The sequence below is a fragment of the Haliotis asinina genome, chromosome 5, assembly GCF_037392515.1.
Source record: "Haliotis asinina isolate JCU_RB_2024 chromosome 5, JCU_Hal_asi_v2, whole genome shotgun sequence".
NCBI classification, from domain to species: domain Eukaryota; kingdom Metazoa; phylum Mollusca; class Gastropoda; order Lepetellida; family Haliotidae; genus Haliotis; species Haliotis asinina.
The window spans coordinates 6,010,058-6,024,347 of NC_090284.1; the positions used below are offsets into that span (position 1 = coordinate 6,010,058).

The 14,290-nt window shown below is 37.9% G+C and overlaps 2 protein-coding genes across 2 annotated transcripts in view; both read right to left on the minus strand.

The window, feature by feature from the left end:
- LOC137283503 (netrin receptor UNC5C-like) overlaps window positions 1-14,290 on the minus strand; it is a 352,179-nt gene that overhangs the window by 235,937 nt on the left and 101,952 nt on the right. The gene's annotated exons all lie outside the window — the stretch shown is intronic.
- Window positions 1-14,290, minus strand: part of LOC137283447 (sperm-tail PG-rich repeat-containing protein 2-like) — an 87,548-nt gene that overhangs the window by 56,717 nt on the left and 16,541 nt on the right. Inside the window, exons 7-9 of the mRNA XM_067814945.1 lie at window positions 12,870-12,983; window positions 12,610-12,769; window positions 10,791-11,044 (exon numbers count right to left, since the gene is read on the minus strand). Coding sequence (XP_067671046.1) covers window positions 10,791-11,044; window positions 12,610-12,769; window positions 12,870-12,983 — 528 coding nt within the window. The remainder of the gene's footprint in view (window positions 1-10,790; window positions 11,045-12,609; window positions 12,770-12,869; window positions 12,984-14,290) is intronic.

The window sequence follows — 14,290 nt, forward strand, 5'->3', positions numbered from 1 at the left end:
CTTCAACCTTGCTTCACATGTGTAGCAGCACAGCTAAACTAGGAACATGGATTTCAACCATCCATCATTTCTATCTAAATGGGTCCATGGATATTAAGTGGAATCTTTGCTATATCTATTGTCTCCAAGGAATACACCTGTGCAGTGTTAAAACACACCAGGAGCATAAAAACTATGAGAGAAAGATAGATTGCATGGCAATGTCAATATTGGAAGTGATAGGTTTCCAATTTGAGTTTTGTTGGAATTAGCCCTTCTTTCGACATTTTGATCAATAGTTTCCATTGGGAAATTGGGTATCTGCCATGATGATGCAACAAATAGACTATCAATGACAAATCAAATAAACTCATGCACATATTTAATTCATTTAGGTTGAAGTTTAGACATTGCAGACACTGAAAAAATAGCATCTTGTTTCTGTCATCAAAGTCCTTAAAAAGAAAGATAATACATTTCAACAGAAATGAACAGCACTTGATGAACCTGGTTTCACAGAGTTTTCTGTCTACATATGTAGAATCATGTACAAAAACAGAACGCTTTTTAGTAATTTAGAATTATCAGTTTCAAAACTGAAGACATGAAAATATTGCACTGATACCATATGTGACCAAATGGAACGGAGGTGTGAACTAGGTTCAATTCCACACATGCAAAGTCCATTTATGGAGTCCCCCACTGTGTGTGTGTGTGTGTGCGTGCGTGCGTGCGTGCGTGCGTGCGTGCGTGCGTGCGTGCGTGCGTGCGTGTGTGAGTGTGTGTGTGTGTTATGGAGTCCCCCACTGTGATATTGCTGAAATGTTACTGAAAGTGGCATAAAACTGAACTCAATTTCTCGTGCGTGCGCGTGTGCGTGTGTGTGTGTATGTGTTTTGAATTAAGCAGGAAAGTTACTTATGACACTAGACAGTAACCAGTTTCAGTGATCCAACAAAACAGTTTCCTTTGGACACACCCGGCAGAACAGCAAAGAACTAACTGTATCTGATTATGAGAACTACCGCATCACCTGTCACACAAACAAACTGCATTAAACAGTGAGTTTTTGTTGGATCCCTGATGCTGCACCAACATGCTCCTGCCATGAAAAAGTGGCCTTTTCACAAACCAGGCAATAGAATGAAATCTGCACTTACTCCAAGCCACTGCAGAAATGTGGGAAAAAAAATCACAAAAAAAACACACTGCCATGATGTGGCAAACCAAAACAATGACGATTACATATCATGTCAGACACACGTATATAGGATCAAACATATAGGTGATCAAAACATATCTGTGACCATCCTGCTGACATCCATAAACCCTAGTGACTGCACACATACATTCAGCATTCCATTTATGGATTATCTATTCACCATGACAAGCTGCACTACATCACTGCCAATGCTGAAATATACAAGCATACATAGCATTCAATAGCAGCAGTAATTCCATTGTAGAGTGGCCTCTGAGGACAAGGAATCATTGTAAATTACAGCGATGTATTGGTATATCATTACCATTTATCCCAACTGTCCAGGTGACATGAACAGCAAGTCTCTGAGGGACCATTCACTGGCTGCAGGTTCTATCGAGACCCAATTACACACAATGAATCACCTTTTCATCGATGAAATTAACACTTGAAAAGTATGCAGCTAAAAGGCTCATCTATCTGTGATGTAGGTAGCTGTCAGATTGACATTGTCAGGCTGTGAGAGGGTCAATAATGGTACTTATACAGTATGTATGCACAACTTATTAACCTTCATGGGGTTTGTAATGGATTGAATGCTCCAATTAAGCTGACACTTAACAGACTCTCTTGTTATCAAAACAGGTATCAGAAGGATGAACTTAACAGAGAATGAGTCAATGTGTGTGTGTGTTTCTGAGAGAAAACATCCATGTTCAACCTGAACTTTATGTTGGTGGAAATATGTATATATAAAAAACTTCAATGGGGAGTAATTCTATTTCATTTGATCAAGAATTTTGTTTATTTGTCCTAGATTATTCATGCAAAGACATCTATGCATAATTTGAATTTTGGTAATAAAACTTTTCAAGAATATTTTAATTAACTTAGAAGTTAGATATGTCCTAGCAGTTTGATGTAGGCAATGTATCACACCATAGTGAAATTCAAATCATGCACAATGAGTTCTGATTTCCTTTTCTGCAATCAAAATCTACTATGGGATAACAGATTAGCTTTAGGAGGAGACTGGAGTGGTATCCACAGAAAATGTGTTACACAATCGATTGCAAACACTATCGACTCAGTCAGCTTGGAGTGCTTAGCTGACAAGAAACGTCTCAACTTCTGAAATGCGCGTTAATTATCCAAACATGACTGGGAGAGTACAGGTGGTATATTTCATCAGGAAAATGTCTTCAAACAAAACCTAATCCAATGAACTAACATCGGAGATGCAAATTTACTTTCCATCCCCTACCTGCTCTCTACTTAACATCGAGTCAACACCCTGTCCTTGCCTGGAGATCTCCGTGTAATCAGATAGGCAAACCAGACAATGCCACACAAAACCTACATTATGCAAAACACAAAGGTTGACAGGGATAAGTACACAGTAATTGAAATCAACACCATCGTTCATATCAGTGTCAGGAACTGGACAAGGGTGAAATCAGTTTCATAAATTTACAAACATTTCACCTGTCGTTCAAACAACCATCAAATGACTATCAAGGTAAACAACATCTTGTGTTTACATTACTTGACACCTGAAGGGATAACCTGGTTCATCAATTTGATAATGTATAGCATAATTTGAGAACCCATACAGAAATTCATAACATATTCTGCTATCATTTTCGGAATAGATCACAAATTTCATAATTGTCCAACGGTATAGATAAAAGCTAGCTGTACTAAATTACTCCAGTTTCAGTCGTTCGATTTTTGTCCATATTGACACTGAACTCCTGCCTATTATTCTGCTGACAGGGTTTGCTGTAAATTCTCAATGCCCCCCACCTGAGTAAAGACAGGCTTTCCTTTAAACACTGCACCCTTTGTCACAATGCATCAACTTTACAATATAGGGAAGGAAACATGTGGTAATCCTTGAGCTCATACTCAAAGGTCATGAAATATATTGCACAAGTGTCATTCAAGTGTAGAGTTTTGCGAATGAAGTAAGTGTATGGTCCTCTGATACCTTGTCTTGATATTCTGATAACTGGCTGACAAAAATATAGTGACAGTATCCATGGCATTTCAGTTTAGTTACATGTTACATGGGAAATCCTAAGTCAGTGTACTTCAAAACTCAATCCATATATGACATGAATATACCTACCCTTCACATTTACCCCAGCTGCACCACCTCACCCTAGGTGAATGTACTCATTGTTCATCCAAGCTAAATGTACCCACCCTTCACCTTCATGCCAGCTGAATGTGCCAATCCTTTACCTTAAACCCATATGAATATACCCTTCCTGCATTCCATCTGAATGTACCCCTCCTTTACCTCAACTGAATGTACCCACACTGAACCCTCCCCAAGCTGAATGTACCCCACCCCTATAATTCAGCTGAATGTACCCCACCCACCCCGACCCAAGTTAAATGTACCCTTCCTTTATCCTGTCCTAGCTGAATGTACCCCATGTCTCATCCAAGCCGTATGTATCCACCCATCACCTTCACCTCAGTCAAATGTACTTGACTTTTCACCCTCACTATCACAGCATAAACATTTCAGCTGAATAACCTACAATTTCAACCGAAAATCTGAGCACAGCAACTCTTCATTCACATCCCTGAAGTGGTCCTCCACCTTGCCTCCCTCTGCTTCAAAGCCCTTCTCACTCTCCTCTCATGCATCCTACCTTATCTCACTCCTTCCTATCCCCTTCACGCACATAATCCCCAACCCAAAAACCTTCAAACACTCCTTCCAATCACATCAAACCACATCCAATCAGGACCAATAAGCAACTAACCCCTTCCACATGCGACATAATCATCCTTTAACCTGGCCATCACTCCAGTTTGTAACCCCATCATTCACAACATATCCTGCACAACCCTGGGACCCACCCAACTCCCTCCCTCCATCCACTATTTGGGTCCCCATACATCAGACAAATGTTGTCTTTCCTTGAGACAATCCAAGTCAGTGGTGTATATTTATAGACCAATCCCTGCTGACTTTTCCCCCAGCCTGGAGACTGCAGTATTGAAATAATAGCTTAAACTTCATTGAAATCATATCATTATTCATGACTTCAAGATTCCGCAAAACCTTACGTGGCTGGAGCCAAATGATGGCAGCGGGCCCCTGGTGTGAACTGCGTTTTAAAACTTAATTTCAATGTGACAGAAAGCGATGACGAAAACCATTTGACTTGGGTCGCGCCAACAAAACTTGGCGTTATCGTTCCCTGATGTACAATTGTTATCCATTTTGGACCAGTTTCGATGATTTCACTCTCGTTCAGAATGCATTTCATTCGGCAGAAATGGATGAAACATTTCTTGACAAAACCTGCAGACAAACTCATGGGGATAACTCCCATCAGAGGATTAACTTAAACATCAAAACAATTGTCCTCCAACATGGAGGCTAAAGTGAGCGATATTTTGGAGGCACACTCAGCAACGGGGCATGCATTGTTACCAGTTATACTGTGTTCAAGACATCTATAGTTCCTGCATTGAAGCACAAACATACCTGGTCTTTTTTCACTATACAGAATTATTAGCATTTAGGGACCAAAAATATTACATTTCTAATATTGATTACATGACAGACCAATAGTCAAAACAATACTACTACAAAACATGTGACAGGACAATGATTATTACATAAAGTTCATATCTGACATTTATATGGATACACATAACTGTCATTTCAAAATATTTTTTTCATTTATGCTCCCTTTATTAAGATCGAAAATTGATGGTATTGACTTTTCTAATTAAAGGGTAATAGCACTTTTATAGCAGATATGGTCAGTTTTCTTTCCCTCCAAACAATAGCAATGAAATTGGGAAAAAAAAGTCAATGAACATAAAAAGTAGGAAATCCTCATTAAAGGATTATCAGTTGCAATCAAGTAGCATATGGAGATCCTTGTCGCAGGCCTGCTGTCAAGCGTGGACAGCTACCACGGACCATCTACATGACTATGCAACAAAAGAACTGATATGATCTAACTGGGTTCTAATGAGTACCTTCATACAGGACCAACTTCCCCATCCCTCTTCCTGTCACAATTAAACTAATACCCATAATTTGAAGTAAGTTACACGACTATACAGACAACTATTTCTAGGAATGGGATTAGTGTGGAAACCTCAGATGGAATAATTTTAAGCAGATGGTAAGACATGATTTATGGCCATAATCTTTCTGCTTTGCTCATGAGTTGCCCCAGGGGGTATGGAGGGGAAAAGGGCGGGGCCTGTCAGTAGTTTGTCAGCATGGGCTTCGGAGAACAATACCATCAAATGTATGCAGCCACGTGTTTTGAATCTGTATCATATTCGGTTTTGCAGTGATCATGTTTACCTGATAATATCTCCTGATTAATCCAGTGAACTGGGCACCTTCAGCTGATGCATGCAGGACATACATACGATGCTTGATTGATTCTGATCATGAAATCAATTTTGATTGAGAATTACCACTGATAGTTCATTTTCATTCAGATGAATATGTTGACTAATTCAATGACAGATAATTACCTAATTAACTAACGCACTCATTGGATACACTCCACTAATTTGCCACAGAAAATTCCTCTTTCAACTCGCTCAGAAAATTAAGCAATACATCAAAAACTTGTAACAAATACATTTCAATTCTTTTGGATGGTGGAACCCAGGGAAGTTCCACACAGAGAACAACAGCTGTTATTAAATAAGGAAGGCATGCACTGTAGTTTCAGATTACAAGCCAACACTATTAAAAACTGTATCTCAGACCCTTAATTAAAGCAAAATCATTTTAGCAAATACAGTCAAAGGGATATTTGTCTTTATTTTCATGAAAGAGGGATGGGATATAAAAATGAAAATGATACTTTTTTAGTTAAAATATTGTGAAATAAACCACTCACTCAGATCAAAAAAGCATAGAGAAACTAATATCATTGATTAAAAACTGATACAAATCCAAGAATAACTGACACACTTTCAAACCATTATTATTAACTAAAGCAACAATAAAATCAATTTTCAGACATTTTGAATTGGCCTTTTTAAAAGAATATTTGAAAGTTGTAAAAGTGTTTTTGATGTCTCCCTGGTGCAGAACAAACTGGGGTTTTGATATAATCAGTGGCAACCCAAAGCCTGTTAGGGGCAGTTTAAATGCCTCACTACTGCTGACTCATACAATACTACGAACACACATTGATTTTTTTATCAATCATTCAATAAACAGTTTTTCGTCTGCTGTATCTTCAGTTTATGCTATTTCCGCCTGCCTGCCTAAATACTCACACAATAACATTAAATAGTCCTGTCTTTGATCCTGCCAAGTGACTGAGATTCAGGTTTGATGTAGTGATTTTGTTGATGTAATTAACTTTAACTGGTTACATCCCCTACTCTAGAAATTCATCCCCCAATTTCATGACCTGAAAGGTCAGTATGTGACCTCACTGCTCCACTTACATCCAGCTAACTGACCACCAGATGGGCTGTCCAGTATGAAGCTGACAGCACATTCAAGCAGGGAGCAAGTAGTTCAGATTAACACCTCTCACAAAAGATCAAATGTACTGGGATTTAATCTTGTTACACTTTGAGCTTGATGTGCCATTAATATCCAAGTATTGTTGCAGCAGCTGGTTTGCACAAGACAACATGAATTCCTGTTACAAAAGTAACATCAGTTTGCTGTCCTGAGTGTAAGTCCAACTGCAAGTCAAGTGTTTGTCAACTCCCTGCCATCTTTACTAGATTAGCTTAACATTAATTAACCAATTAGCTCATTATTTCAACCACCAGTCAATTTTCCCACCCTGATTTTGAAGGGGAAAGTCGAGAGACTAAAATATTCATGATGGAAAGAAAGATAGGAGGACCCTTAATCAAATTTGCTGGAACTGTTTTAAGACAATTCCTAAATAGAAAAATCTATTTAAGACTCACTCTGGAAATGAAGGATATCCTCTTGAATAAATTATAATCTGTTTTCTTGTTATTTCAAATGAGGCTTTAAAGAATCTAAAAGTTGATTTTTTCATTGCTTTTTCCATTAATACACATTTAAGAATTTGTTCACTTCAAATCTGTTTACAACACTGGCAATAAATGTTTTAAACATTCAAAACCAGAAGCAAAAACATATTTGGAAAGTAATTGGAACAGTTTATTCACAGCTATTGTTAGAGAGTGGTTCAATGGCTTTGGGAAAAATAGCTTATTTCTTCAAGTTAATTTTGTTCACTAACAAAGAGCAATTGCAATAACAGTATTATGCTGGGCACATGCCTTCTAATTAGGATTTCTCAGTTGGCAGAGACCAGAAAGCAGTCCTCAAGTGCTTGTCAATTTTCCCCAATGACATGTTTTAGTTATTTTTTGAAATTTGTAAATTCACTTTTCAAAGGAAGACATCCCACACTTAAGAATCTAAACCTTTATGTTTTACAACAACAAATGAACAAACATAACCTGCTAGCTGCCTCGTCAGTTTCACGTTTCTCCACAACCTAGGAATGTTCTTCTAGCTGTATATCCACTTTTGAGTACTGTAACAATTAAAGTCGACTTAACTTCAACCAGTGCATTACATTAATTCAATATAGCCAACGATCCCATCAAAACCACATAAAGTATGTATTCTGGGCAGACAATTCATTGAAAAACTATGTCTCTCAATGAAAACAGGTAGAGTTTCAAAGCAAACTAAATTATCTGCAAGAAAAACAAGCCAATGGAGGGAACCTCCACAAAACAACAGTTTAGTGGTAATCTAGATCTGTGTATCCACCAACCAAACAAGATGAGAATCCTGAAGAGGCTTGTCAGATTGTGGAGTCAGAGTAAGGCTACCCAGAAATTAGCCCCCAACCCTGAAACAAGCCAGCTGGATACCCCTCTTCCTCATCGATAAATTACCTGCTCTCTTGGCTAAAATAAAAGGTGGTCTGTTTGCAGGGAAGCTTCTAATTACACCAACAACCCCCAGCTGTGAGGAGCTTGACAAGAGATAAGATTTCTGGACTGGGAGACAATCAATGATTGTAACATGTGACTGGTGGTTGGTAAGCTGCCATATCTTCACTTTGGAGTGTCAAACAAGATTCTTGGTGACATCCGACAGAAACCGGCTTTGTCTTTTTGTTTACAGATTTCAGGCAATGGCTTAAAACGTTTATTGAAGATGGCTGGTTCAACTCCCATCATTTTTCCTCTCTTTTAACTTTGCCCAGAGTTCCATCAAGTCTGTGTAAGAGGCAGGCTTCCTCTGAGATACAGATTGATTCCCAAATTGAAGAGTATGTCTGCTTTGTGAAGACATGATTCCAAGTGACTGGAGTGACATGTTCTAGGGTGGGGTCTCCCTCGGCTTGCTGTGGGCTTGTGGATGTTGACAACCTTTTCTCAGCCTTACATCAATCATTGACAACCCTGATCACACACAAACTACGCCTTCTTCAACATGCCTAATGTGAAATAGCTTAAAAGGATCAAGGCTGCGCTTGTTTTTCTTGGGATGAATTAAAGAAAAACCAGCCTTTTTATGTCAAAACACATGTGTTTCCACACACACCAATCAGTCATCCACCCATCCCGCCTGGGCCACAGAGCAGAGTGAAGGTCTCAGTCAAGCCACAGTAAAATAGTCTCCATACACAACACAGTTCCAGTACATACTGTTAGATACTCACAGGTGTGGTGACAGGCTAACTGTCTACAGTGTTCCTTGATATTCCTAGTCCTTGTGTTAGTTTTATCTCTAATGTACTGCAGTAAATATTATGCTACAGTCCATACCGTGTTAACTCCAAATATGTTCCGATGGATTGTTGATTGATTTTTATATGAAACATACAACATGCTTGTAGTTCATAGTATATTGCTACTGTTTCTTGATGGAATGATACATAATAAATATCAAATAAATAAATATCAAATACAAGAGCAGTTTTTCAATGATATGTCTCTAACAGTTGTGTTTATCACTTCAGGTTGGCAGCGTTTTGGCAACAGTTTTCAACCTAATAGTGTTTGGAATTTTTGTTGCAAAATGCAATATTGAAGTTAATACTTTCAGACTCAGCTGGTGTAAGACATGGAGTAAAATTATAAAGATTTAGTTCCTAGCAATAAATTGACCATTTGACAAACTTTTTAATTCATCATAAAAAACACAAATAACTGATCAGCTCAAAGTTTTTCTCACACTTCTTATAGATCACATGTGAAAACTTTATTAACTATTTCCTGACTTGAATTAGCTGAAACCTATTGTTTCGTCATTTTGCCAGGATCGTTCCATCATACATTATTTTGATCCCAATTCTACAACACACAACCTGCTTGGTATCCCTGTGACAATGTTCATAGACTCAGTTTCTTTATGTTCTATAATAGCTTCTGACAAAAACACCTGCAATATGAGCCGAACTTCTCCCAGTTGAGTCACAAAACCACATTATTGCCTCCTTCAAAGACCTCATCCTCTCCCTCCGCTCCCCTGCCACTCCCCCTTCTTATCTGTCACAATACTGGGGACACATATGTCATACATTCACACCATTTCCACAGTTTCCATGGCAATCAAATATCTTCTGCTTTTGCTTTGTTTCAAAACACATTTCATGGTGTCAACATATTTATCTGAGAAAATGATGTCTGAATTTGTCTACCTATGACCAAATGTTTAGCATTAACCTTTCAAAAGTCAGATTATCAAAGATCTTGACAAACTGAATGCTAACATGCAGGCCAACATGTGAAAGGCCATGCCTTGCACTTTCATGTGAAAGGTGATACTCCTACTTGTAAAAACTTTCTACTTCTAAACAGAAAAAACACAACTTTAAAGCTTCCTTGCTGTGAAGCTCCAAACTTGAAGTTTATAAAAATAAAACTGTTTACCATAAATACATCGGTCCATCGATGACGGGGGTCCTTGGTCTGTATCATGTACACTTTGATACCTCCACTGGGATACCTCAGCCTCAAATATGGGGATTCATATTGTTAAGTTCAGTGTTTAAAATCAGACCCTATAATTGGTTAAGCAGGTAGAGAAAAAGCTGCATGGGCCTACCTCATAAATAGACTGTTCATCGAGGAGATGAGGGGCACTAAGAAATGAGGAAAACCTTCTGACTGGGAAAGGGGAACATCAGAAGGTCTGATGAATCTCAACTTCTTCCCAGCTGTATTGTCTGATACCCAAGAACTCACAAGCTGGGACTATTTTTCAGAAACTTTGCCAAAATTGAGTGTCACATTAAACCGTTTTCATGGCAGGGTTAAGTTCAGACATTAGGAAAAATTCCAGTTGTACAGAAAGAAGAACAGCAGGTCTGGCAATAGTTGAATTTCTGTCAGAACTATTGTCTGGCAGGGAAAAATAAATTTCATCAACTCTGGGACATGAGTCAAAATGCATGACTTGCACATGCATTTACGCCACATGCATTGCATTAACATCTGTACACAGCAACAAAATACTCATCCTCCATTTTGAAAGCCGCATTTCCTTGAGATTAAGCAGTAGATCAAGTCAGCTGACAACTAATTTTAAAAGAGAAAAAAAAACATAAGAAAATGAATCTTTCAAAAAAAAAAAAAATCTTACCTTGACTGCTGCCTGAGCTTCAGTTAGTCGTGAGGTAACAGAGGCGAAGTTTGACGATAGTTGTTGGTAGCGACTCTGGAATGGTTTTTCTTTCATCTGGTAGTGGGCAGGACCAGGTTTTTCCACCTCGTCCTTCTTGGCAATGGCCTGGATTCTGGTGGATGTGGTCCCGAACACCCCTCGACGCGTACTCTCCAGATAGGCCTTCCTCATACTCTCAGCACCCATACCACTGATGTTGTATGCTCCAGGACCTACAATTACAAATTTTACATTCTAGACTGGGTTTGAGCTTTAGCTAAGAAGCTGCTATTTCAAATTACAATGTGGAAATATATCTCATATAGATCGGGTAATCCTACCAATGGAAATAATATATACATTTATCTGGATAATAAGCAGTAATAAAATAAAACTTTATTTAATAAAATATGATGTTAAAATGTTGAATAAAACAAACACACACCTCACTGTCCAAACTAACATCCACAAGCAACATAGATCCACATCTATTTCCCTGCACCTGTACATGTACAGAAATAGTTCTGAATCTGTGTTTGAAATCTATAGCGACATTTACTGATTTGTACTTGGCTATCATGCACATTATCCACGAAATCTATCCCCTTGAAATAAATAATGAGAGGATACATTAATAGCGAAAGATTTATACCAAGTGAACAGTAGCTGTCAACACAGCAGAGTCCTTGTACCATGGCTGGATCTAAATGTTGCTCTGCTCCACATCTAGCCAGTAATGTTTGATTTATTACTGCTGTTCTTGTTTGTTAGCAGAGAACAACTGTTTGGGCAGCTCAGATTTCATATGTGCATGCATTAACTTCCCATACACATTTGTTAAACAACTTCCCAACAAACATAATTTATGACACTGTCTAATGTAAATCATCTAGTGGTAATATCCTACTTCATGAACTGACTGGTTATGGTAAACCAGGAGATTGGACATGGCATCACTGTAACACTGGTGATGTTCATAACCCTTTCTTCATCCCCACAAAGAGAATTATAACTGGTATTTACCTCACAACTGATCAACAATAGTGGAAAATTAATAGGAGAGGATGCTGCCGTTTGATTGGCTGAAATGTGTCAGTTAATGGGTCTCTAAGCCTGGAAATCTCCAGGAATATTCACTACATATTCTTGATATGTCATATATCACAAATTGGAAAATGGCATAGTGATACGATTTCTGTACCAGTCATACAATGCTTTTAATTAATAATTATCAAAAAGGCTTTCATGTAGATGCTTTGTCTCTGGAACTGGCAACATTGTGAATTCACTTGTCATGGCAGCATACAAATGCAATCAGTCCTGCACAGTGTTATAGTATTATGGTGGCATTACAGCAAATTATATCTGTTAGAAACTTGCAATGTATGGAGAGTTTGGAGATTTGCATGTAATGCTGAAGATGACTGAAATTTGTAATTGGAACATGACACCACCAAATCTTAAAATACACTATGTTTATCTTCTGAGTGAATCTTACATAAAACTTCCATACTTTTCAATATTCAAAGTTAGTATTGTTTCATTTTAACATCAAAATGCTTCACCATTGAGTTATTTTTACCCAGTTTACATTTTCAGTGTATTTTTTGGGGCACTTATCGTTTGTAGTAAATGAAAACTGATCATGTTATGACTTCCAAAGAAATGCTCAGGTCCATCTGGAAAAACTCTTTCTTCTGTACAACACTAACCATCTTGACTATCATTGTCAAGACTTACAAACAAAGGGAGACAACTCTTGCCCTACAAGCATAAGATCCAATTTGAGGGATTTTACCTGGTGTCTTCTTCACTGGTCCTTCAGTGTTGAAACGGACAGATGTCTGGCCAAATGGGCTCCTCTTCAGGCCGGTCACACGTTTTAGAGAATCCAAGGCAGACCTTGGGTCGTTGTACACACCTGGAGCTGGCGTGATTGTTTTGAGTGGTTGAAATCTCTAAAATGAAGAAATAGATATTTTCTGTCATGTTTGACTATCTCCATGTTATCACTACCAAGCAACCATGATTGTATGTAGAGACACCGGTTGTACCAACCTTTGACTGGGACATAAATGGCGGATGTTCCACTTCAATTCCATCAGTGTTAATCTTCGGTTGTGGTATTTCAAACTGACCTTTTATCTCATATTTCCCTGGACCTGGTATTCCCTGGAGGTAAAACAAATGTTTGTTGCAAAATAAAAGAATGAAAGCATTATGTACAAATGAACTAAATAGGCAATAACATCAAGTATCTAAAGTGTTATAAAAGCATTAAAGATTCTGACATTTAGTGCTATTGATAGTAACGCCCTTATTCATTAATGTAAATTGATATGCTAATAGCATGAGAGTGAAACAATGTTTATAGCACGCTAAATTTGATTGTACATTTTCAAAGGGGTATAATTGTTCTGCACAGCAGGGGCAGCTCTGTTTCTAACACAAATGCCACTAAAAACAAATATTGTCCAAATGTCCACATGCAGATGGGATTCAATTTGTTTTTCCCTCATAGCAACATTTTCAATTTTATTTCAAACTGTGATTTCAAATAAAAATCCAAACACTTCTCGTATATCATTTACCACTTATGTGCCAGGCTGCTTGAATAATTAGCGTGCAGTTTTCTACAGCATGTTATATGGATGTCATAATTGGGGATTTATTACTAGAGCTTGAACTATAAAATGATAGCTCTCACAGTGCTTCACCCTAAATCAAAGTGATATTACTTCTAAATGAGCACTATGACGAATTATCTGAGAGGAAAACTTATGATTTTTGTGTCGGCCTCTCCTTCGTGTGTTTATTTATGGTCATGTGAATGCGCCATGATAAAGTATTGCCAGGGGGTATATAAAGTTGATGAGGAGAAACTGTGAGAAAAACCCAGTTCTACACTCTAGACTGGTCCCATGCTCATAGGTGATAATTGAAACCATATTTCACCAACAGAAGAAAAAACAACTAGCTAACAATAACCCCCTGTTCTTAAATAGCCAGGAAAAATAAATGGTGAAGTTTTATAAACTCAATGACACGACCCAACATTCACATATAATCTACACATCCACAATGCCCACATCACTGTTTTCATCCTGAACAGCTGGACGCTGATTTCATAGACAAACATGTTGGTCATGTTTGCACATGTATTACAAACTCTGGAAACTGTTGTAGATTTATTATTAAATTTCATAATGTGACATATTCCCCTGGAGGATTTTGATGAGTGCCTTATCATTGAATGTATCCATGGTAACATAACCACACACAGTGACCTTGTTTCAAAATGTAGAGTTCAATGTAAATATTATGGTGAAATTTGATAAGAAATAGAGCATGTCCCCTGCAATGAACATTTGTTGATAACAGAGTGTCAAAATATATAACATACTGCCAAAATGGCAAAGCGTCATTGACTTTTTATCAGCTGTTTATTTCCCTTAAATCTAACCCTGACTTCCATGGCA